This window comes from Zingiber officinale, chromosome 3A, assembly GCF_018446385.1.
Source record: "Zingiber officinale cultivar Zhangliang chromosome 3A, Zo_v1.1, whole genome shotgun sequence".
Lineage (NCBI taxonomy): Eukaryota > Viridiplantae > Streptophyta > Magnoliopsida > Zingiberales > Zingiberaceae > Zingiber > Zingiber officinale.
This window is the reverse complement of record NC_055990.1, coordinates 156,407,437-156,431,931: the sequence shown is the minus strand read 5'-3', so window position 1 is coordinate 156,431,931 and position 24,495 is coordinate 156,407,437. Positions and strand designations below refer to the sequence as shown.

Sequence of the window (24,495 nt, the reverse complement as noted above, 5' to 3'; positions counted from 1 at the left end):
AGATGGGATGATTAGATTTAGACACAAGAATTAAGTGTATATTTGTGGTGAAATCTGACCTTAAAAGCTTTCCAAATTAAGCATCAACTTTCCATCATTTGCAATCTGTGGATGTCCTACCGTTGGTGTAATTTTAGTTCGGATCCTCTGTCCCGAAATTTCTTTGTTCCCGTGTCCCACTGCCGATCGGACAGACCAGATTACATCTCAATGCATCATGACATCTTTAAGATGTGTGTTGTATCCTCATGATGTGCAAGGCATCCTTGAGATGTAATCTGGTCCGTCCGATCGACAATGGGATATGGGGACAGAGAAACTTCGGGACAGAGGATCCGAACTAGTATAATTTGTTCTTATTCTAGTGAAAAAACACTTTTTTCATATATATCCACCTCGATCAATTGGAAAAAGACAATTATGTCCGTCTTTAGCATCCTGTCAGTCCGCTCAAGATCATGAGAGAGATAAATCAGACTGAGGGATAAGATGATGAAAAATGAGTTGTATCATATATTTATTGGGTAAATCTATCATTTATTTATCATCTTAACTACGTCCATAGGAGACATCTATCTATCCTCTCGGGACGATTTAGTGGCTAGCATATGAGGTATTGCCACCATGAGGCCTGAGGTTTGAATTTCGATAAAGTCAAGATAAATGCATCCTTTATGTGCTAGTCACTATTCCAAAAGTTAGTAATTGACCGTTATTTACCTCCTTCGTATTAGGCCCCAGGATGGATTGCCACACTGGGGGCGAGCGTATTCGTCTTTTGCCACCATAGGAGACATGTATCTAGCTCTGTCGGGATGGTCTAGTGGCAAGCGTATGAGGTGTTGCCACCATGAGGTCAGAGGTTTGAATCTCGCAAAGTCGAGGTAAATATCTCCCTTATGTGCTAGTCATTATTTTAAAGATTAAAAGCCGTCCGTGATTTACCTTATTCATGTTGGCCTTGAGACGAATTGACGAGGATGCTGGGACGAACGTATTCATCTTTTGTCACTATAAAACCATCTACCTAGATCAAGGCCATGAGTTTGGTAATTCATCCTAATACAGAGTTTAGTTCCTTACAAGGCAGATGAAGAACTCTAATTTGCATCTCCATCTTTATGGAGATGAGCGATAGGTGATTACGGAAGTAAAAGCCATGGAAATGGTTGTTCGTTCGGAAAAAAGTCGTGGAAGTGAGTCATCATCCCAAAGATTGCTCCTTTTCTTTTCTGATGTCAAGTTCCGTTTGATAAGTCAATGCCCACTTGCACCAAAAGGAGCACCGAGCTATCACCTCCTTTTTCAACCGCCATGGCCTGTAACTTTCTTCCTTTCACTCCTTTTCAAAGCTTAATACTTCCCCTATTGACTAGTTAAAAAAATCGGCTACCTAACCATCCACCACCCTCGCGTTGTATTTGCGCGTGTTGTGATTTGAGAGACTCCCAGAAACTGAAGGAAAAAAAAAATATTTTCTTTTTATGCAATAGGACACAATGTTGAGTCTTCCCTGCGGCGGAAGAGGAGGGAACAAAATGTGGAGTCCCTGCCGCGGAAGAGGAGGGAGAAGAGTAGGCAGGAGCAGAATCCAAAGTAGAGTAGAGGGAAACACTAGTGCAGTGACAATATTCTATGCTTCTTCTTGATCCTTTTGTGCCTTCTTTGTGGCTTCCGCCCCCTGGATTCTCTAGGCACTCTCATTTGCCGCCTCCTCAAATCCACATAAAAAATGGCACCCTAATCCCTTTTGTCTGCTACCGTATGCATCCCTTTTGAAACTTCGACTGCCATAGCGACGATATAAAAAAAGACGAAGCGTGGTAGGACTGTGAGGTTGCGCTTGCTCGGCAGCAATGGATCTCGAGAGCGGGCACTGTCTCAGAACGTTTAAGGTGAGTTGATTTGCAAAGTTTGTTTTTTTCCCGCATCGAAGTCAAGAATCTGTGGTTGCTTGTTGACTTCTCGATGTAAAGTTTGGATTTTGATGGGATATTCGAGTTCAGAGTCTGTGGAACCCTTGTTTTGCTTTTGGATTGCAGAAACAATCTTGGAGGTCGGTTCTGATGCTGGCATACCAGAGCTTGGGGGTAGTTTACGGGGACCTCAGCACGTCGCCCCTTTACGTTTACAAGAGCACCTTCGCCGATATCGAGCACACGGAGAGCAACGACGAGATCTTTGGCGTGCTCTCCTTCGTTTTCTGGACGCTCACCCTTATCCCCCTCCTCAAGTATGTCTCCATAGTGCTTCGCGCCGACGACAACGGCGAAGGTGGCACATTTGCACTCTACTCTCTTCTATGCCGCCAGGGAAGCATTGGCCTCCTGCCAATTCACCAGCTCGCTGACCAGGAGCTGTCCACTTACAAGAAAAACGATGACACTGCCGCTAACGTCGCTGCCTCTGGCCCTGTCACTTCTGCCTCAGTTGTAAGGAGACTATTAGAGAAGCATCAAGCCTTGCAGCTGACGCTGCTCATTCTTGCGTTGATTGGGACTTCCATGGTTATTGGGGATGGAATCTTTACCCCTGCAATCTCTGGTTGTAACTTTGTTCCCTGTTTCTGCAATCTGAGGCATAACAACTTTTTTCTTGTTTCTTTTTTCACCAAAAATATCTTAATGGTAAAATCATTAGCTTCTTCGATCTAATATTGTCTTTGATACTTACAGTTTTCTCAGCAGTCTCGGGGCTTGAGCTTTCTATGTCTAAGGAACATCACAAATGTAAGAAGTTGCTACTGTTTGAAGCCTAGATTGTGCATAATAACTATATGTAATTTATACAAAGAGATGTATCTATTCCTCAATCATGGTTTCGTTTAACCAGTTTGGGCCAATGACATACTTTTTTGCCTTTGCTTTTCCGAGGATTAAAGACTCGATTTCAGAGATAGTTTTCAAAGATCTTTTCTAATGGTATTTGAACAAGAGCATATTTTTGTATTTTCCCTGTTTGTTTTAGTCAGTTTAATGGCTCGTTTATTTTAGAAAAGTAATTTTGTTTCTTCCTGTATTTCTTATTTTTCTCTGAGAAACTCATGTGCCTTGGATTGATTTTGAGGGTCATAGGAGGGATGTTTAGAGTAAAAAGTTACTAAATTGCATTGACCAGTTCCATTTGGGCACTGCTGAAGCTACTTAACCTAATCATATTGCATAATTGATATGTTGAGTCCACAACAAAGTTATCTAACCTCTAGAATATTATACATCAAATTTGCAAAATGCTGAACATCTATCATCTCTTGATCTTGTTATCTGTTCGTTAGATGTCGTCATGATTGACTTTCTAATCTATATGCCATTTTTATGCTTGATTTCCCAAGACCAGCTATTTCATCTTGCATGCAAGCTATATTGATTTTGTTCCTTTAATTTATGAACTCTGTTATGCATGGTAACATTTAGCCATTATTCTATCTAGTTGTTCATGTAGACACTTTTCCTACCTTCTCACCATCATAAGTTGTAATCTCCAGATGTTGAGGTTCCAATTGCATGTCTCATTTTAATCTGCTTGTTTGCCGTGCAACATCACGGCACGCACCGACTGGGATTCCTTTTTGCTCCAATCATTCTTGCTTGGCTATTATGCATAAGTATAATTGGGGTGTACAACATTTTCTACTGGAATCCACATGTGTATCGTGCCCTTTCTCCGCATTATATGTATAACTTTCTGAAGAAGACTCAAAGAGGAGGGTGGATGTCACTGGGTGGTATTTTGTTATGCATAACAGGTTTGTCAAATTGGCTCATCATGTTAGCGTATTTCTGCTATCTCAATCTCACATGCAGCTTGCTTGTAGGTTCTGAAGCTATGTATGCTGATCTGGGGCATTTTTCCCAATTGTCAATAAAGGTATGCTAAAATTTATCGATTAGTTTACTAATTATCATAATTAAGTCCTTCATCCTACTAATTAGCCTGGTGCAGATTGCATTTGCTTTTGTGGTTTACCCATCCTTGCTGCTTGCTTACATGGGACAAGCTGCATACCTCTCTCAGCATCACATTATCCAAACTGACTATCGAATTGGTTTCTATGTTTCTGTCCCAGGTATTTCTCTCTTTTAGAGGCCTAATCTCTTTCAGGATTGATAAGCATAGTAGTGCAGGGTGTTCACCAGATCTACATGAAAATTTTCTTTAATTAGAGAATATACGATGGCCGATCATGGGAATTGCTGTTCTTGCGGCTGTGGTGGGAAGTCAAGCAGTCATCACAGGTACTTTCTCAATCATCAAACAGTGCTCTGCTTTGGGATGCTTTCCAAGGGTGAAGATAGTGCATACATCATCAAGAACGCGCGGTCAGATATATATACCGGAGATCAACTGGATTTTGATGATACTTTGCTTAGCAGTTACTGTTGGTTTCAGAGATACAAAGCGCCTTGGCAATGCATCAGGTATGGCATTGTTAAGCTTCACTTTCTTACCCTATGCTCGAACTATTCTTTGGGATACCTCTAATCATGGGAATTGCTGTAAGTTTCTTTAGTGATATGCATCAATTATTTTAAAAGTTGAGTTTGTCCTTGCCGTTATATTGGATTGGAATTGGATAAACACTGTGATTGAAATTGCTTGGGTCTGTTAGTTTAGACTCACCTGGTTCGATAGGCTGCTTCTTGTCTCGTGTTTAGGTTTATCAAGTTTGTTTTGCTATTTTACGGCTTCTAAGCAGCCTTGACTTGCCTCATTTTATTGTAGTTTCACTTGGTGTTTCTTTTCTACTTGTTAAGTTGGTAAATATCATTGCCTTCATTTTCTGCTTATTGCCTCGATATCGATTCTGCTTGTTTAAGGCATGTTATTGACTATTTAGAATAGCTCAGAAGTAGCAAGATTTCGACATGGTGATGGCAAACTTGGCAGTGGAAATGGTGTGAATTTAAACAAAATAGCATTTATTTTGTTTACTAATGGCATCATGTCTGTGCAGGGTTGACTGTCATCACTGTTATGCTGGTCACCACTTGTTTGATGTCCTTAGTGATGGTCCTCTGTTGGAACAAGAGCATATTTCTTGCTGTATGCTTCGTTGTTTTCTTCGGTTCCATTGAAGCACTCTTCTTCTCGGCCACTCTAATTAAGTTCCTCGAAGGAGCTTGGGTTCCCATTGCACTTTCTTTTGTGTTCATTGCTATCATGTATATCTGGCATTATGGCACCATTAAGAAATATCAGTTTGACCTTGATAACAAAGTTTCCCTCAACTGGCTCCTAAACTTAGGTCCTACCCTTGGCTTTGTACGTGTCCGGGGCATCGGTGTGATTGACACTGAACTTGTATCAGGCATTCCTGCAATCTTCTCCCACTTTGTCACCAACTTGCCTGCATTCCACCAGGTATTATTCACTTATTAGTGATTTCAAGGTACAAGCTCATGTTTCACTTTGTTGCGAAAGATCATGCTACTCTTTAAATTTCTTTACTCAGGTCGTTGTTTTCCTCTGTATCAAGTCGGTGCCAGTGCCATACATTCAAGCTGAGGAACGCTTCCTAGTTGGCCGTGTTGGCCCGAAAGAATGCAGGCTATATAGGGTCGTTGTCCGGTATGGGTATCATGACATACAAAAGGATGATTCAGAGTTCGAAAGGGATCTGATTTTCAGCATTGCCGAGTTCATCCGCTCAGAAGTATACAAACCCTTCGGCCTGAATGAAGAAGCTGAGAACGGCTATGAGAAAATGGCCATTGTCAGCACAGATTCAAGAATTCAAGAGGAGAAAGTGGACCCAGAAGACGCATCAGGCCTCCCAGGAGAAATACTTTTGCAGGTTCAAGTCCCCCAAAAGCAAGTAAGATTCACACTGCCCGAGAGCCCACCAAAAGAAGGCAACAAGGAAGAGTTGCTGGAACTAATGGAGGCCAGAGAAGCAGGAATGGCATTCATTCTAGGGCACGAGTACATGAGGGCTAAGAGCGGATCGAGCCTCGTTAAGCGACTGGTGGTTGATCTGGGCTACGAGTTCCTTCGAAGGAACTGCAGGGATCGTCGTGCCTATGCTTTTAGCATCCCTCATGCTTCAACGCTCGAGGTTGCGATGTTGTATCATGTTTGAACTCCAACGGCCGATCGTGCCATGTAAATTGTAAATTGTAAATTGAAATTGTAAATGATAATGTAATGATGGAGAAAAGTGAGCAGGAGGTGCTCTGTTCTGCCTGACTATACTTGTACATTTTTAGGTGGTCTGTTTTGACATCTGATACAGGTGCTCATTACTGAGAGATTACAAATTCTTGCTGTAGGAGTTTGGTAAAATTGAGATGTATACTGAGGTCAGCCTACTGTCTCATGGTTGTCACTTGAGTCTTCCTTGAGGAGCTTGATGAGAAGAGAGCCTAAAAGGTAATGGAGGGAAAAGGGCATGGCACTGGACATGTTTGGTGCTTTCTAAAATGGAAACTGAGCCCATGTTGGGTGGTTCTGCATTTTTCCTTGTCACTTCTTTGTGGTGGACCGCAGACATCATCTGCAATGTGCTGTTGTTGTCCATATAGTACAAAAGTGAGCACGATAAAGAATCCACAATTGCATTCCTTTTCAGTGGAAACTGTAAAGTGCTGGATTGCCACAGAATGTGAAATTTGAATTCTTCGATCAGGATGAGAATGAAGAAACAATAAACATTAGATTTGCTGCTTCTTATCAAGCAGCAAGTCACAACTATTTGAGCACAATTACAATTGAAATGGGAGGGTCAAATCTGATCATCAAAAATTGTACCACATTTGCACTCAATGTAATGCATGTCATAGTTTGAGCAAACATTACTAAAATGCAGAGCTTTTTGGCTAGTAGAAACCAATGAAAAATTGTAACAAATGGACATGGTGCATTTTGTAGATCGTCCTCATTGATACAGCTCCATGGTGGATTTGACATAAAATAGGGATCCCTGGAAGGAGCTGGTAGATTTGTTTTGATATTGTCAGAACATCTTCTCTAAGACAAAAACAACAAGAAAGCTGCATCACTGGGAGTAAATCGATCTCTTATGGTAAGTAGCTCTCAAATGGAAGGTATTCACTGCCAAGTCCCTTGGATTCCCCATCATCTTGAAGAAGAGACATCAGAAATGCTTCTCGACCAAAGAAGCATCTTCATTGTTACTGTCAGTTCTCTGCAACTTTAACTAGTAAGTTTCGATGCGTTTCTTGGCCCTTTGAGCAGTCGAATTCGACAAGAGTTTCCTATTCCTAAATTCCTAAGACGGGCATCAGGTCAAATGAAATGGAGTAGAACCAAACTAGAGATGGCAAGCCATAGTTCATGCCTCCTCCACGCACGGAGTAATCCACGGCAAGCCTCTGTCGAATGCAGCAGCAGTATCAGCAGAGACAGGGAACTTCCCATTCTTATCGGACCACTGCCAAATCTTGGACACGGACAAACTCTCATCTCTACTCATTGCATTTCCAGTGGTCCTTCTTCCCCTGGTGGAAGAAGCAGTGAGATCCACTCGGAGATTAGCATCGGCGACCACATACTGGTAAGATCCCATGGAAAAGCACCTCCTGCCATCCAAATTGCTACTGCTCGTCTCCCCCCGATCTGTGATTTCCGCGGCACCATCTGTATCTCCACAGCTCAATTTCTTGAACTTTCCAAGCCTAACAGAGAGCATTCTTTCCTTGGCTTCTTGAACTTCTTGGAATTCCTCTTCGTCGGCAGTCGGATCATCGAAGCCGAACATGGGGTTCTCGATCGCGATCCCCTGAGAGAATATGAGGCCCCGGCAAAGGGGGCAGGAGGAGTTGGAGAGAAGCCAGGTGTCGATGCAGGCGAGGTGGAAGGCGTGGCCGCAAGCGGGCAGGAGGCGGAGCTTGTCTTCGGGCGCGAACTCGGCGAGGCAGACCGCGCAGTCGAAGGGGTCCTTGGAGCCGAGGATCTCGGCGTAGAGAAACAGGGGGAGGGCGTCGATGTGGGCCTGGTCGAGTCCGGAGTCGTGGATGTGGAACAGTTGCTGGAGCTGGCGCTGGAGCGTGCCGGGGTCTCCAGGGAGGCGCGCGCGGCGGGTGCGCATGGGCGAGGCGGCGGCGGCGGCGGAGGAAGGGCGCGTGCGTAGGAGGAAGCGAACGAGGAGGTGGAGGAGGCCGGAGAGGAAGAAGATGAGCGCGAGGACGACGATGGCGAAGAGAACCGCGGGGCTGATCCGGGAACTCGAGGAAGAGGGCGACGACGACGAAGGGATCAAGGAATCCCTCCTCCATGCGCGAAAGCGATGAGAAGAGACTCCATTGGTGGTCGACGGAGGAAGTGGCAGAACGACCTTCATCACCTTGCTCAGTGATCCGCGACCACAAATCTTGTGGCAGATCACATGCTTGTGGAGCAGGTATCTAGTCTAGGGTTTGGTTGTTCGAGCATGAAAGAACAAAAAGGGTTTCCAAACAATACAATAGTAGCAGCCAGGAAGGAAAGGGGGCGCTTTTGCAGCGGTCGTCTATATAAGACAGGGAAAGTTTGAACTAGGATTTGTGAAGGGGACGTCGTGTCAATGAATTCGGTGCCTCATCTTCGGTTTGTTTTTTACTCATTGTAGGCATGGTTGTTAGCTTCCGCATCAGAAATAATACGACTCCTCCCAATGTGTAATATGTAGATTTAAACTTTTACGCCTTTAAAAAATATCTAGTGGTTAGTACATGATACTGTCAATTTAAGATCTGAGATTTAAATTTCAATGTAATTGAGATAAATACCTCGTAAATTACATGAGTAAATCACGTTGCGGTTGTAATTTATTTCTCAGTATTTTTAATTGGGATCATGTATTCCATTCTTAAAATCGATTAGTCCGGATGACAACCAACTCAATTATACAGAAATTATTCATATGTTATCGAGTAAATCGAGAAGCGTTCATGATGATTTATCAACAGGGTATTGGGGATCGATCGGCCGGTTTGAAAGGGAATTGGATAGACGATACCCCCAAATACTCGCTTCTTTCTATAACGTTAGTGCGCAAGCGGAAATGCAAATAAAGCAAGTAGAAAGCTAAATACTAAAGGAAATAATGAAAACTAAGCTACACGATCATTTACGTGGTTCGGAGATAAAGCTCCTACTCCACGGCTATCCGTAAGGTGGACGATCCCTATCCGTCGGTGGATTACTCCCCGGAAGACCTTCGGCTAGCTCACGTAACTCCTTGTGGGTGGAGAAACCTCACCACAACTCTCACCAAGGACTCTTTACAAGCTAGGGAACAAGTAGACTACTAATAGAGATTAACCACCTCTATTTCGTCAACTTTAACCAAGCTCCCAGGCTTTGGTTATATAGGCCGCAGGTTGAAAACCCCGCCTACCAGTCGACTGCTAAAACATGCAGTCGACTACCCTCAGTGGAAATTCGACCGTTACATCCCAACGGCTCGATTCCATACGAACAGAGACATTCTATTCGCTGTCAGTCGACTGGCCCAGTCGACTGCACCAGTCGACTGCTAAAACATGCAGTCGACTGCTACAGTACTGCTACAATAAAACCCTAAAACTATGCTTTTACTCCGAGTACAATCTCTCATGCACTCGTACGCTCACCCTTATGACTCATTTGACACTTCATTTGCAGCTTTGACCTCTTGCCTTCAAGCCTACTTCCTTTGGCTCTCGTCCCTCGGATGCATTCAAGCCCGCGGCTCGTCCCCAATGTCATCCTTCGCGTATGCCTCGAAGTCGCTTCCCTCGGCCCTTGTCCTCGCTACCTTGTCCACGGTCCCTCGGATGGTCCATCCTTCACCGAACCCAAAGCCATCAACCTGAGTCACATGTGTATCCTGCAAACCTGCACAACTCAAATACACATATCAAATACAAGGGTGAACCTAACTTAAACCCTTTGCCCAAACACCAAAACACAGGGTCACACGGACTATTGGGATTGCTCCAACAATCTCCCCCTTTTTGGTGTTTGGTAATACGTTTAAGTTAGGGAAAACAAATAGAAAAACAATATGCTAAAAACAATTGGACTTACGTTGCCAAGGCTACACACTTGGACTTACACCGCCAAATGGACTTACGTTGCCAAAGCTACACACTTGGACTTACAACGCCGAATGGACTTACGTTGTCAAGGCTACACACTTGGACTTACACTACTGAATGGACTTACTGTAAAATACTGAAAATTAGCGAATAATGATAAGGGATTTTTTAGAAATTTTTGGAAATTTTTCGGGAATTTTTCGGAGCTCATATGGACGAGTTTGCGGGGATAAAAATTGGGCCCCGGGGAAAGCCTGTTTAGGCTGCCCATTTAAGCGAGGAAAAGTTGATTTATTTATTTCCTTGCTTTTCTTTTTTTCTTTGTTTTTCGCCGAAACCTTCTTCCTTCCCCGCGCGCCCAACACCGCCGAACTCCTCTGCCCTAACTGCTGCCGCCCGCGGTGATTTCTCCAACCCTTGGCCGTCGCAGACGCCGACTCCTCTTCTTCGAACGCCGACCACCAGGTCCGCCGAGCCCTTCTCCCTGATTCTTCCTCCTCATCCATTTCAAGAAGCATCACAGTTCCTCTGCCCTAGGTGCCAGCCACCCGATCGTCGGCAACGACGCCGAAGCTTCATTCTCTCCCTCTTCCGGCAAGGAGTGCCCTCTCATCTCCGATCTTCGACCCCCACTGCCCTCTCGATCTTCTCTTTTCAGGTCGCAACAGAGGTAGAGTACCGAGCCCTCTACTAATTTCCCTGCCCTAGCTTGGTCGCCGAGCCACCGCCGGTCCGCGCCCTAGCCAGCCCCGATGCCACTGTCACTCTTCCTGCTTTCCTCTGCGCCACGGCCGAACAGCCGATCATCGGATCGAGCGACTCCAGCCTCTGCTAATCTCACGCCGAGCGCTACTGCCCCCACCTCTTGTGATGCCACCCGATCGTCGGTTTGACTGTCTTGTGCTCAAGCTTCCGTCTCACACACAAAGGAAACCATTGGATCAGTAGGACCTCTTCTTCATTGTTGCTGATTGAGGTTTCAGTTGAGGTAAGATTAGGTTGTAAGATGGGTTGTTGCTTGATTTGTGATCCCCAATTATTGATCTCAACTTGATTTGAACAATGGAAAGGAGTTCAACAGGGAGATTGTGTTCTGCAGGGTGTTTCTTGGTTCAGCAGCTGAGACATCAGGTTTGGCTCCGACCATCTTTGTTGAGGACGATCCACAGATTTGAGCAACCTATTTCTGGTCATGAATTCCTTTAGTTGTGAGTTGCCAGCCACCTACTTGAGTTGGGTAAGTTTTGGAGTGGATTCATTATGATCATTTGGTGTTGATTGATGTAATGGTTTCATGATCGATATTAGGATTATTAGATTTCTGTTGTAAATTGTTAGGGTTGGAGTTATAATCCAATTGATGAATTTAAGGGTTTATTGATCCTAGAAAATTTGCCATGATATAATTGATTAACTCCCAAGGAGATGAGTTAAAAGATTTAAACATAATCTAAGGAGAATAATGGATTAATTAGTGTTAAGCAGACTTAACTTTAATTATATGGTTAATTAATAATCATATTTGACTGTGGCTATCATAAATAGGTGGGTAGAATTGATTTAGCTATTTAATTTATAAGTAAGTACCTGAATCTGTTGGTCATGGAATTACAGGACTTTGACACGAGACGAGCATCTTGACATCGGATTGGACCGGATACGATCCTCTTATCGGAGGCGGGTACCTTTTGACTTATCTTTTATGATAATGTCTTTGGATATGCATAGTATTTTATAACTACAAGCAATGAACATGTTTGTCTTTGGTATATCACTGTTTGATATCCATAGCATGTTAGGTTTATCGCCTGTGACGTATCCGTGTTTATATCATGTGATTTATTGCCATGAGTACTGTATTACCATGAGTATCTTAGTTTCTAGAATAAGCGACATACCATGTTTTACTGAGGTTAGGACTAGGTTCTGGACTTTTGGTTTCAGTCATGTGTATCGAGATTGTCTGATACTTAGATTTTATGTCATGACTGGCTTGTGTACCTCTATTTGTATATCATATATGATTTGTGTACCTAGACCTTGATTCTTGATATGTGCATATTGTTGGTACATATGTTATGGAAGGAGACATGTTTAGAATCTAGGTTGCTATACCATAGAGGACCTGTATGCCCTAGATCTGTGGATTTGACCTACTGATACTGTGGTACCCATATTATATATATATGAATTTTTCTATGCTGATCAGGATATACCATACTTGTTATGTTCAGGACATATGTTTTGATATTCTATCTGACCTGTGTACTCTAGATTTTGGTATGTGACCATCGCTTTTACAGTACCCATTTTGTATTTATGGATATGGTTATGTTGATCAGTTTTTGTTATGCATAGTGACATGCATCATGATTGCATGCTGTGCGATTGTCGGCTCCACTATGGTTGAGCCCATCGCCAGTTACATGTACTGCACACACCCCCACTCATGGTTTAGTGGTATATCAGGTAGGTGTGTGGCGGTTTTGCTGTTTGGCTCCGTTGGTCACATGACCCAGCGAGGTAGCCGGCAGTCAGTTCCGCTCTGTTTGGCTCCGCTGGCATTTAGTGTAGCAGCGTAGTAGCCGGCAGACGGTGAAATCTGTTTGGCTCCGTTGGTCAGGTGACTCAGCGTGGTAGCCGGCAGAGATACCTCCCCGTTATCGTGTACCGGGAGTTGAGAGCATTGAGCTCCCCCATTTATGATTTGGGGTCACAGGACAGGAGTCCGAAAGATCCCGTCCACTCGGTCACTCATCGGGAGCAGTGACGAGTTGTCACAGCCCTACCCACTCGGTCTCACCATTTGTGTGTGAGATGACTGACTGGCGTCAGGGGTGACCAGGACGCATCATTAGCATCATATGCATTGATGCATTTATATTCTTATGATTGTGTTTGCTGCACTTATATGCTGCATTTTGGTGGATGCATTTGTTTGACATGCATACAGGAGACATACTGCGTATCGGTTTGATGACCCTTTAGTTCAGGATAGGAGTTCCTGGTGAGTACAGCTTCCTTGATTACTTTTCAGTTTTGTATATTTACTATATATTATTCGGAAGCTGTATTCCATGTTTATTGCTGTTAGATATATCTTACTAGGCATGTCTATTGGTATTCGCTGAGTTGTTGAACTCACCCCCGTTGACACTATCTTTTTCAGGTACCAGGTTATTTATGGTGTCGCTTGGAGCATCCTGTCTGCTGGTCCCCACGTCACATCAGAAGACTTATCGGTTTCACGTATGTTTTGTTGTTTTATGTATCAGTTTGTTTAGCTCTGTACTCTGGTTTTATTTTTGGAGGGTTGATGTTGTTATGTGGTGTTTTGTATTTGTTATTGGTTGTGTAAGCCTAGCCGGCTAGCAGTTTATGTTTTGGTTTTGGTACAGCCGAGTGGGCTGCTTTATTTTTAACTGCGTGGTTGTGTCAGCCAGAGGCTGAATTTGATATTAACTGCGTGGTGTTTGTTTTCTTTTATTGTTATTATTCCAGCCGCATGTGGCTGAGGTATATAGTGCTTGTAGAAAAGTTTCAGATGGTCCGCCGTACAGGGGAGATGCTGCCGAAATTTCTTCGGACAGAGACTCCTCTGGGGCGTGACACTTACGTTGCCAAGGTTACACACTTGGCAACCGCCGTAACAATGCATCATGCATTTGAACCTATTCCAATGCTCCCCCTACACCTATGCTCCCCAATGAGCTAGGATTTTCACAACAGGCTTTTTAAGAACCTATCCCAAGGCTACGCAAAGACACTTTCAGGTTTTTCCAACTAAACCTTACTTCTCCTCCTTTGCCTAACATCCAAAAAATCCTCCAACAATATCCCAACTGTTGAAAACTTGTCATTCCAATTGACCCTAAACTCGTGTGTTTATCCCCCATGGATTTCATACACTTGTATGAGTTGACCCGGTCAAAATCCAGTGCTGAAAACACTTCCAGACTGGTATCAGTCGACTGCAAGAAGTATCAGTCGACTGCCCCCATAAAAAAGAGCTTACAGAGACATTCTGTGCTCGTGAACAGTGTTACCAGTCGACTGGTACACTATTCATGAAAAAATCAGCCTTTTCTGACCAACTTCAGAAATGTGCCAGAAATTCCACAGACCTCCAAAAATCCCCAAATTTTGTGGAGAGGTCTATTATATCAATATCTACTTGGGAAAAATATATATAAAAATATATCTATCATCAATCCCAAGATTGACACAAAACACAAAACTAGCTAAAAAGTTCAATTGAACCTTGACTTAAAGTCCTAGTTTTGGCTTCCTCTTGATGTATTTGCCCATACTAACCCACAATGCATCCATAGCATTGGTTTATATGACATCTATACATCCAAAATCAATTATCATGCTATATGACCCCAATGTCATATTTTCAAGCATGAAACACAACTCATGTGTGTCAATTCCCTAGGTTTGAGACTCAAGTCCGTCTCCAAACCACTTGGCACATTCCATGACCTAACCTAGACTCCCAAGTAAAACCCACTTGAGATCCATTGGCCATGGGTCCCAAATTGACTCTTTGAGCTCCCCCTAGAGCCCTTAACCTTAGCCACCTCCCTAGGTGACTCATCCACAATGACTAGGCCACATTGGTTCACCTTCGGTGACACTTGGCCTACAAACCTAACTTTCTTAACCTTGGACACTTTGTCCTTGGTTAATTTATCCTTACCTTTAAATGGCTTTCTCTTGCCATTTATTGGTTTCTCCTTGCCATAGTCATATGTCACCCTAGTATAAGACTTTCCCTTAGCATTGGAGCCACTAGATCGGTATCCCAAACCCGATCTATCATTGTTGGGTCTTTGGCTACCCAACACCATACCTAAACCCTTAGATCCAACATTGAATCTTTCTAGGGTTTTCTCCAATTTATCAAGCTTTGCCTTCAAAGCTTGATTTTCCCTCTCTAAGTTCCTAAACCTAGAGTCAACATGTCCACAATGGACATTCCTAGACCTACCCTTTCTAGGCATGTGTCTCCCCTTCTTGGGATTAATGCCTTGGGTCTCCTTAGGTCTACTATTTCTTTGTTTATCATGCATTGGTCTTCTAGGGTTTTGATCTACAATTATCCTACTCCTATCATGATATTTAAATCCAAAATTTTGCATTGCTACATGATGATAATCATTATTTCTAGCATGCATGGAAGACTGAAAATTCGAATTAAATTTCAAATTAGGATGTACCTCCCTTACCCTTGAGGCTCCCCCTTTACTCGAGCTCCTCTTCTTCTCCCATTTCTTTAGATGTGCTAGCTTCTTAATTTCCTCCTTCTTGGGACATTTGGTGTGGTAGTGACCCTTTTCCCCACACGTGAAGCACACAATGCGCAATCTCCTCCTTTGGGCTTCTTCTTTCCTACAACCCTTGTTAGTGTTTAAATTAACTTGAATGGGTTTAGGATTTACCTTCTTCTTACCCAATGTACATCTACTCTTGTAGTGTCCTTTCTCATTGCACCCGAAGCAAATGATGTGATCTTTTGACTTTGCTTCGGTGGAGGTGCTCACTAGGTTGACTTCTTCCAAGATTTCTTCTTCTTCTTCTTCACTTATCTTGGATTCTTCTTCAACCATTGAGGATGTAGATGCTATATCTTCCTCATCCACACTTGTGGATGACCTTTCTTCATCCTTTTCCTCAAATGTGACCAAATTTACTTCCTCTTCTTCTTTTGATGTTGAATTGGTCTCCACATCCGATTGGTCCTTCTTCTCCTCTTGGACCACTTCATCACTTTCTTCGGATTTTTCTTCTTCTTCTTGTGTAGGCAAAAATTCCTCCCATGGTAATTTCTTCACTTTGCTCCACAATTCATGGACGTTCTCATATTTACCTACACCACTTATCACATTAGGAGGTAATAAATTAATTAAAATCGATATTACCTTTGAATTTGCCTTTGACCGTGAGGTTTGCTCTTCCGTCCAATATCGCGGTCGGAATTTCTTCCCTTTCTTATCCTTCGGGACTTCGAATGGTTGATTTACCACCATCATGGTGTCCTAATCCGTATTGAAGAAGATCTCCATCTTCATCATCCAATAGGTGATGTCCCCAAGGCTTCCTCCTTCAAACTTTGGATGTTCAATCAAGCCGGTCATCTTCTTGTATTTGCTCTTCTCGGCGATTAGTCCGGTGAAGTGCGACCTTCGCTCTGATACCACTTGTTGGGGATCAATTGGCCGGCTTGAAGGGGGATTGGATAGACGGCACCCCCAAATACTCGCTTCTTTCTACAACGTTAGTGCGCAAACGGAAATGCAAACAAAGCAAGTAGAAAGCTAAATACTAAAGGAAAGAATGCAAACCAAGCTACACGATCATTTACGTGGTTCGGAGATAAAGCTCCTACTCCACGGCTGTCCGTAAGGTGGACGATCCCTATCCGTCGGTGGATTACTCCCCGGAAGACCTCCGGCTAGCTCACGTAGCTCTTTGTGGTGGAGAAACCTCACCACAACTCTCACCAAGGACTCTTTACAAGCTAGGGAACAAGTAGACTATTAATAGAGATTAACCACCTCTATTTCGTCAACTTTAACCAAGCTCCCAAGCTTTGGTTATATAGGTCGCGGGTTGAAAACCCCGCCTACCAGTCGACTGCTAAAACATACAGTCGACTGCCCTCAGTGGAAATTCGACCGTTATATCCCAACGACTCGATTCCATACGAACAGAGACATTCTGTTCGCTGCCAGTCGACTGCCCCAGTCGACTGCACCAGTCGACTCCCCAGTCGACTGCACCAGTCGACTGCTAAAACATGCAGTCGACTGCTACAGTAACTCTACACTACTGCTACAGTAAAACCCTAAAACTAGGATTTTACTCCGAGTACAATCTCTCATGCACTCGTACCCTCACCCTTATGACTCATTTGACACTTCATTTGTAGCTTTGACCTCTTGCCTTCAAGCCTACTTCCTTTGGCTCTCATCCCTCGAATGCATTCAAGCTCGCGGCTCGTCCCCAATGCCATCCTTCGCGTATGCCTCGAAGTCGCTTCCCTCGGCCCTTGTCCTCGTTGCCTTGTCCACGGTCCCTCGGATGCTCCATCCTTCACCGAACCCGAAGCCATCAACCTGAGTCACATGTGTATCCTGCAAACCTGCACAACTCAAATACAAATATCAAATACAAGGGTGAACCTAACTTAAACCCTTTGCCCAAACACCAAAACACATGGTCACACGGACTATTGGGATTGCTCCAACACAGGGTACCTTACTTTTGATGTTTGTAAGGACGGATACATCCACCATTTCTGTGATAGTTAATTATTTAAGAGATTTTGGGAATAAAATGAGACATTAAGCAAATTCACTGAAGTATAATATTTACAAGGTAGATGTGGACGACTGTATAAAGGGGGAACTTTTACAAATTATGGGTTTTTAAGAAGGTACCTTCCTTCCCTTTTAGGTACGTTAGTTTACCATTAGCCACATGGAAACTTTGGTTTGTAAATTATAGTTCCCTTCTTGATGCAATGACTAAAAATATTATTTCATGATCAAAGCACACCCTATTTTATGCGGGGTGTTTGGAGCTAGTTTGATCGGTACTACAAGGCGTTGAATGTTTTGGCTATCTATTCTCCCCATCTCTAGTGGAGTGATTGACAAACTATATGGAATTTACTTGTCTTTTGTTTGGTCCACCAAGCATCTATTGATCTCATGGGCAACTATTTTCTTGTCCCAGGAAGGAGGCTATGACATTCGAGACTTGCATGCATGAAACAGTGCTTTACTATACCGGACTTTGTGAAACATTCAAACCAAGAAGAATTCTCTTTGGATTCGTTGGGTGCACCACCATTATCTCGGGGGAGTAGAATTTTGACAATGACAGTGTAAAGTTTCGGACTCACTTTTGATTAAGAGGTTGGTCCACATTCGTGGCCAACTTGGGCAGCGAACATGAGCTTATGGGGTAGCCAATATAAAGTTGTTGGAGTGGTTCACAGTAGAAAAGCATGGCACAACCAATGCTTACAGATTTTTCCAGCCACAAGGAGTGGTTGTATCTTGGGCGTCGGTTGTTTGGAAGGCCGACCTACTGCTTAAGAATCGGTTTACCTTTTGGTTGCTTGCTCATTGACAATTGCAAACAATGGATAGGTTGCCTCATGTCCCTCAAAAGCAGTGCTCACTACGCCGACAAGCTATGAGGTCAAATAATTACATTTTCTTTCAATGCCCCATCACAAGGCTGCTGTGGGACAAATTTTGAGAATGGCTAAGTATCCGGTCAACTATCTACATGACAGGTAGCTTAATCTGAGACTTCAGATGACAATTTCAAGGCCAAGGAAGATTGACGAAAGTCCGCTACTTAGCGGTGACTTGTGTGAATTTTCTTGTATGGAAAGCTCCAAATCGATCTCGCTTTGAGCATGATGGGTCTTGTATTAAAAGGATGTTCCTCAAAGTTCAAACTCATGTCTAACGTTTTACAGACATCTAGTACTTGTAAGTTTCTTTGATTTATATATTTTTGTTACTATTCTAAAAAAAAAAAAATTGGCCCGCTACCCATTAGAGAAAAAGTCTTCTATAATTCACCGCATCTGTGTCTTTGTTGAATATAAGTGAATGGAAAAGAGATGGAGAGAAAAGAGATTCTATTGTGAATTAGACTTTAGTTCCACATTGTAAGTTTTAAAGTATTTTTTTTATTTATATTGATTCACAAGCATTGTAGTTATGAGCAAATACATGGGGAGAAAGAAGTATTTTTTTTTATTTATATTGATTCACAAGCATTGTAGTTATGAGCAAATACATGGGGAGACTCTTTCTCAATCATGAAACCAAGTTGACTTGTGTATGAGCATGACTTGCATGTATCGAATGTTGGATCAGTCAGAACTAACGTTTTTTAACCCGAATATTTTTGCTTGTTGCTCACATGTAATAGATGCATTAATCGATGATTAATAAAGAATTTGTACTTGAGTTGGACGGGTTAATGGGTAGTAAATGACTTTATTTCGGCCATCGACCATTGAATATTGTAAGTGATCCGGTGGTAAGGACGGGGGACCCTCATGGGCGGAGGGTCAAAGACACGTGGAGGTCAACCCCAAGTTCGAGCCGAACGAAGGATGCCCTGCCGAACGGAAGCATGTCGGGCCGAACGGAAGGATGCCCTACCGAACGGAAGGATGCCGGGCTGAATGGAAGGTTGCCTTGCCGAATGGAAGCATGCTGGGCCAAACGGAAGCATGCCGGGCCGAACGGAAGCATGTCGGGCCGAACGGAAGGATGCCGAGCCGACCTGACATTCGGCCAGGAGCTTCCCGGGCCGGACAGAAGACAACCCGACCATGGGCGGGTTTCCGACGCTCAGTGAAAAGGGTCACCTGGCCGAACTGATAGCCCGCTCGGCCGAAGCATAAAGCATCGTTGCTGTGGAACACTCTCAGCCGAGCACCCGGTCGGACCGATACCTACGCCCGGTCGGACCTATGCCTGCCGAGCGGCTGGCCGCTCGGCGCGGGAACAGAAGAAACAAAAGGACAAAGGAAACATCGGGGGAACATCTCCTGACAGCAGGTATGTTCAACGACCAGGCCATATGCAAGATCTTACAACAGAGGATCCCGCTGTCCCATCATAGATGTGCTCGGACTGTAGCAGTATGGTGTCAGGTAAGCTCTTCTGACAAGCCCATACCGAGATATGGACAGAGGACATGTATGCACCTCGGTATATGTGCCCGAGCCTCTTCACAGCTCTATATAAAGGGTCCTCACCCTTCGCCGGAGGTACGTATTCTACGATTCTTGGAGCCACTTTTTGGTTGAGCTTTGCCTGACTTGAGCGTCGGAGGGTCGTCGCCGGGAACCCCTTCTCGGCCCGACTTCTTTGCAGGTTCGCCGGAGCGCCGTCCGACCGGCCGAAGATCTACGTCAGCGACAAGGAGAGCGCCACGTGCCCAGCGTCCGTTGATTCAGCGTTCGGACAGGATCAGTAAGGATCTAAGCTCCTATATAAGGAGATTATGACCAAGAGCAAAAAGGGGAGCTAATAGCAAAGATCTCTCCACCGTGCATTTCCGCTCGATAGGGTTTTTTCTCAGTTTACCATGAACAACCAGTATTTAGTTGTGCACATAGTTTTGTCATTGTATCATGGGAAACAGAGGTCCATAATAACCTCAAAGTACAATCGGAGAAGGATGAATTGTTTTAAATAAATAGCATCATGTTGGCCTCGACAATCTTACTTCCACCTTGGATCTCGGCCTTGTATCTCAGCATCTCAGCCTCGAGTCTTAGCCTCATGTATCGACATCTATGTCTTGGCTGGGCATCTCGGTATCAACTGGACATCTCTATCTTGGCTGTCCATCTCTGTCTCGGCTGGACATCTCAATCTCGGTTGGACATCTCAGTCTCGGTTGGACATCTCGGCCAAGTCTTCTAGGCAATCCAGTTTTCCAAGCAGTTCTTACTTCCTACTTGCCAGTCTAAAATTATTTATTTAGATCATCTCAATAGGTCTAAAGTTGTATTTTTGAGTATATTTCAATTCAGCAATTATCCCTGTAATCTTTGGCTAGCAATCTTCATCGTGGAAGATTGTCCAACAATCTTAAAATATAATCATTTCTATTGAGATGACTACAGAAAATGTTGAGGTGCAACAAACTAATCACATGAAGGCTCCCTTCGTCCTGATTAGAAGTGTTCTAATCCACCACGGGAAAAGGTCAGAGAAGTTTACTAGGTTAAACTTTAAAAGGTGGTAGCAGAAGATACTTTTCTACTTGACTACGCTCAATCTGACTCGATTCTTGACAGAGGAATCTCCCAAGCATGCTGAGGATGCAGATCATCAGTGTAGTGGAAGCATGGACTCATTCCAAGTATCTATGCCGAAACTACATCTTCAACAACCTTACAGACTCGCTATACGTAGTGTATAGTACAAAGAGAAAGGATAAGGAGCTATAAGAGTCCCTGGACAACAAGTACAAGATGGAGGACATATGGGCTAATAAATTCATCATCGGCTAATTCTTGGACTATAAGATTGTTGACTCTAAGACTATGATCAGTCAAGTCTAGGAGCTTCAAGTGATCCTTCACAAGATCCACTCGGAATGTATGGTTCTAAGTGAAGCCTTTTAGGTTATTGCAATCATTGAGAAGTTGCCTCCTAGCTAGAAGGACTTCAAGAACCATTTGAATCATAAGCAGAAGGAGATGAACATGGAGAAACTTGTTGTTAGACTTCACATAGAAGAAAACAACAGGAGTTCGGAGAGAAAGTTGTTCTCTCAGACTACTATAAAATCCAGCATGGTCAAGTACGGTCAAAACTCAAAATGTAATAATCCAAAATCTTCTAAGATGGGACCCAAAGAAAGCATGAGGATGAAGAAATTCTCTGGGAAGTACTTCAACTGTGATTGATTGGGTCATAAATCTTCGGAGTGCAAAAAGCCAAAGAAGAAACAGGAGGTCAACCTAAACAAGGGACCAAAAATAATAACCTATGTACCGTGGTGTCCAAACTGAACTTGATGGGTTTAAACCCGTAGTAATGGTGGATCGATACCGGTGTCACCAGACATCTGCTACAATAAGGAGCTACTTCACAACTTTGAAAAAAATCAAAGATGGGGAGAAACTATTCATCGGGAACTCAACAACCTCATACATTAAGGGGTAAGGAAAAGTGGTGTTGAAGCTGACCTTGGACAAAGAGTTGACTCTCAATAATATGCTATATGTTCTGGAGATTTGAAAAAATCTAGTGTTTGTATCGCTATTAAGTAAGTATGGTTTTTTGCATTGTGTTTGAATCAGACAAAATTGTTGTAGGATCGAGACGTGCTAGGGAGGGGGGAGGTGAATAACACTCACGATTTTTTCGCACTTTTAAAAAACACAGAATAAACGCAACGAAAATAGTAAGCAAAATAGCGGAAGTAAAACAATCGCTAACATGTGTTGATTTTATTTGGTTCAGAGCCTTCGATGACTCCTGCTCCAAAGCTCGCGATCGTCGATTGCTTTCATTGGGCAATCCACTATCAGTTCGACAACTAAGGATCCGGAAAGTGGCGCTTTCGGTCATCGGAGTCGCATCGCAGAGTCGTAGGATTGTCCTTGAAGCAGTGCACTAGTGAAGGATTGCGAGAATGAGTTATATGCAACTTTTGCCCGAAGCCTTCTTTTATGGGCTATTGAAGGCGCCTTCAACCCCCTTGAAGGTGCCTTCAACCCCCTTGAAGGTGCCTCCAGCTTGGATCCTTATCCCTAAATCCACGAAAATGATAATTCCCACATTCTGCGAACTTTATTCCTTCGAAGGCTCCTTCAAGCTCATAGAAGGCACCTTCCATATGGGATCTGAGGCGCCTTCAGGTGCTTCGAAGATGCCTCTGCACCTCTTCCGCGCGAGTCTTCAACCAAAGCAGTCGAGGCGCCTCCAACAGCCTTGGAGGCGCCTCGAACACTGTTCCTCTGAGGTTTTCTTTGTGTATCTCACTTCCTACAAGACTTATTAGTCTAAATACAAAATATACATTGCAAGACAAAGTTAGCATAATAAGATATGAATAATAAATTATTCGACAGTCTTTAGACTGTTCGGTTATGACTTTTTGATTTCTTAGAAATTCTAGGTCGAACCGACGCCTACTGTTTCCTCAACAGGGAACGTGTCCTCACTTACTCATCTTAGGAGAATTTACCTTTTGCCAGACCGATCCTGTAGACCGTATGGACTTTTACTTAGTGTCCGAGACATCAGGGCTTCATGCCGAACACCCAATCCTTGATCCATCCAGGCTTCCACTTGGTGTTCGCGACTCCCAGGATTTTCACCTAGAGTCCTCGACTCTAGGATTTCGCCCAACGCCCTCAACTCGCCATGTCTTTGCCTAGTCCCCCGGACTAGGATTTTAATGCCTAATCGCAACTATGACTTTCTACCTGTGTAGCCTCCACTAGGACTTTTGCCTAAGACCACTTAGGACTTTCCTACATATTTAGTTCAACTTGTTAGACAATAAGACAACTTAACTTTGCACCCTTTGCCATAATCAAAACTTAAGTTCGATCGTCTGGTGCTTTTTGCACCAACAGTTGTTCTATCTAAAAATAGAACATTTTTTTTTTCCAAAATGGTTATGTAACCAATGGGTTATTCAAGCTCAATGTAATGACGATTATGCCTAAGGTTAATAAAATTAAAAACTCTTCCATTTATATGCTTAAGTCTCCATGTTTGTGACATGGTATAATAGGACATGTTAACTACAATGTGTTTCGTAGATTAATTAACATGCAAAGTATACTAACATTCCACTTTGTCCTGAAAAATAAGTGTGAAATTTATGTTAAAGTAAAAATAATAAAGTCATCCTTTCAACATGTTGAAAGAAACAACGAACCACTCGATCTAATTAACATCGATGTTTGCGACCTAAAATGTACATCAACATATGGCGGGATTAAATACTTTATCACTTTTGTAAATGATAACACAAAATACTGTTATGTGTATTTTACATTGTTATGGTAATTAGGGGGCACTACTATAATTTGAATATTTTAATTCTGACCAACACTACTAATATTATATCATAGTAGTAGTATTCATAACTATTATAATATGGATGCCTAATCAATATTATATTATAACAACTATGAGATCATAACTCCTATATAATTATAACAGTTATGATTTGATTAATATTATGTTTAGTAGACGAATACTAACGACTACATTATAAACAATAATAATCAACATTTTGATATACCAATTTTAGGATCATTAACTGTTACAATTATATAATATCACCTAAAAATTATTCATTTTAAAATATATCATAATTACTACAACATCATCTAAAAATAAATAATAGTTTGACATGGGGTTAACTTTGTTTTTATAATAAATTAAAATGTCTTTCGGCTATTCTAATAAAAAAAATTCCCTTTTGATTTTTATTCGAACTTTGTTTTATAGCAGCAGTTCAATCTCCACGAGTCGTCAAGTGAGTGTATGGCGGCTAATGAATTCTTACCTGTTTCATAGTAGAACAATAACAAATGCAATTCATTTCTATGACCGAATGATATCCAGAGGTACTCAATCACCTGTGTACCAGAAATTTTGTGGAGAGAAAGCTTTAAAGCATTGAGCTATAAAAGTGATGTTCAAGTGTTCTTCGAATATTAATGGCTGAAGATAACATCCGATTTATTTTTTCACATTCAGTTATCATGTTTATTTATTTAGTACAAAGTATGATTTAAAAGTTTAACAGTTGGTATTAGCATAACTTTTACCTTCACCTTGATAAAATTTTCACTCAAGCAATTTTTATTTTTATTTTTATTTTTAAAAAGAATAATTTTCAAAATAAAAAAAAATCAAAATTTAGAATTTGGAAAATTTGCATATATGAAATT

At 42.6% G+C, this 24,495-nt stretch overlaps 2 protein-coding genes across 3 annotated transcripts; one reads left to right on the top strand and one right to left on the bottom strand.

Annotated features, from left to right (window-relative positions):
• The first annotated feature begins 1,438 nt into the window (after positions 1–1,438).
• On the top strand, positions 1,439–6,180 carry LOC122052963 (potassium transporter 6-like). Of its 2 annotated transcripts, none has more exons than XM_042614747.1 (9): positions 1,439–1,895; positions 2,043–2,544; positions 2,676–2,729; positions 3,485–3,745; positions 3,815–3,867; positions 3,943–4,066; positions 4,164–4,418; positions 4,955–5,361; positions 5,477–6,180. In XM_042614747.1, the coding sequence occupies exons 1-9, from the start codon at positions 1,857–1,859 to the stop codon at positions 6,077–6,079; spliced, it is 2,298 nt and encodes a 765-aa protein (XP_042470681.1). In that variant the 5' UTR covers positions 1,439–1,856; the 3' UTR covers positions 6,080–6,180. The 2 variants fall into 2 exon arrangements, with proteins under 2 accessions (XP_042470681.1, XP_042470680.1); XM_042614746.1 differs by having other exon boundaries at positions 1,441–1,895; positions 5,453–6,180.
• A 114-nt stretch (positions 6,181–6,294) lies between these two features.
• On the bottom strand, positions 6,295–8,428 carry LOC122052964 (RING-H2 finger protein ATL46-like). Its single transcript, XM_042614748.1, has one exon. It carries the CDS (start codon positions 8,297–8,299, stop codon positions 7,292–7,294), a length of 1,008 nt encoding a protein of 335 aa, XP_042470682.1. The 5' UTR covers positions 8,300–8,428; the 3' UTR covers positions 6,295–7,291.
• Between the last annotated feature and the right edge of the window lie 16,067 nt (positions 8,429–24,495).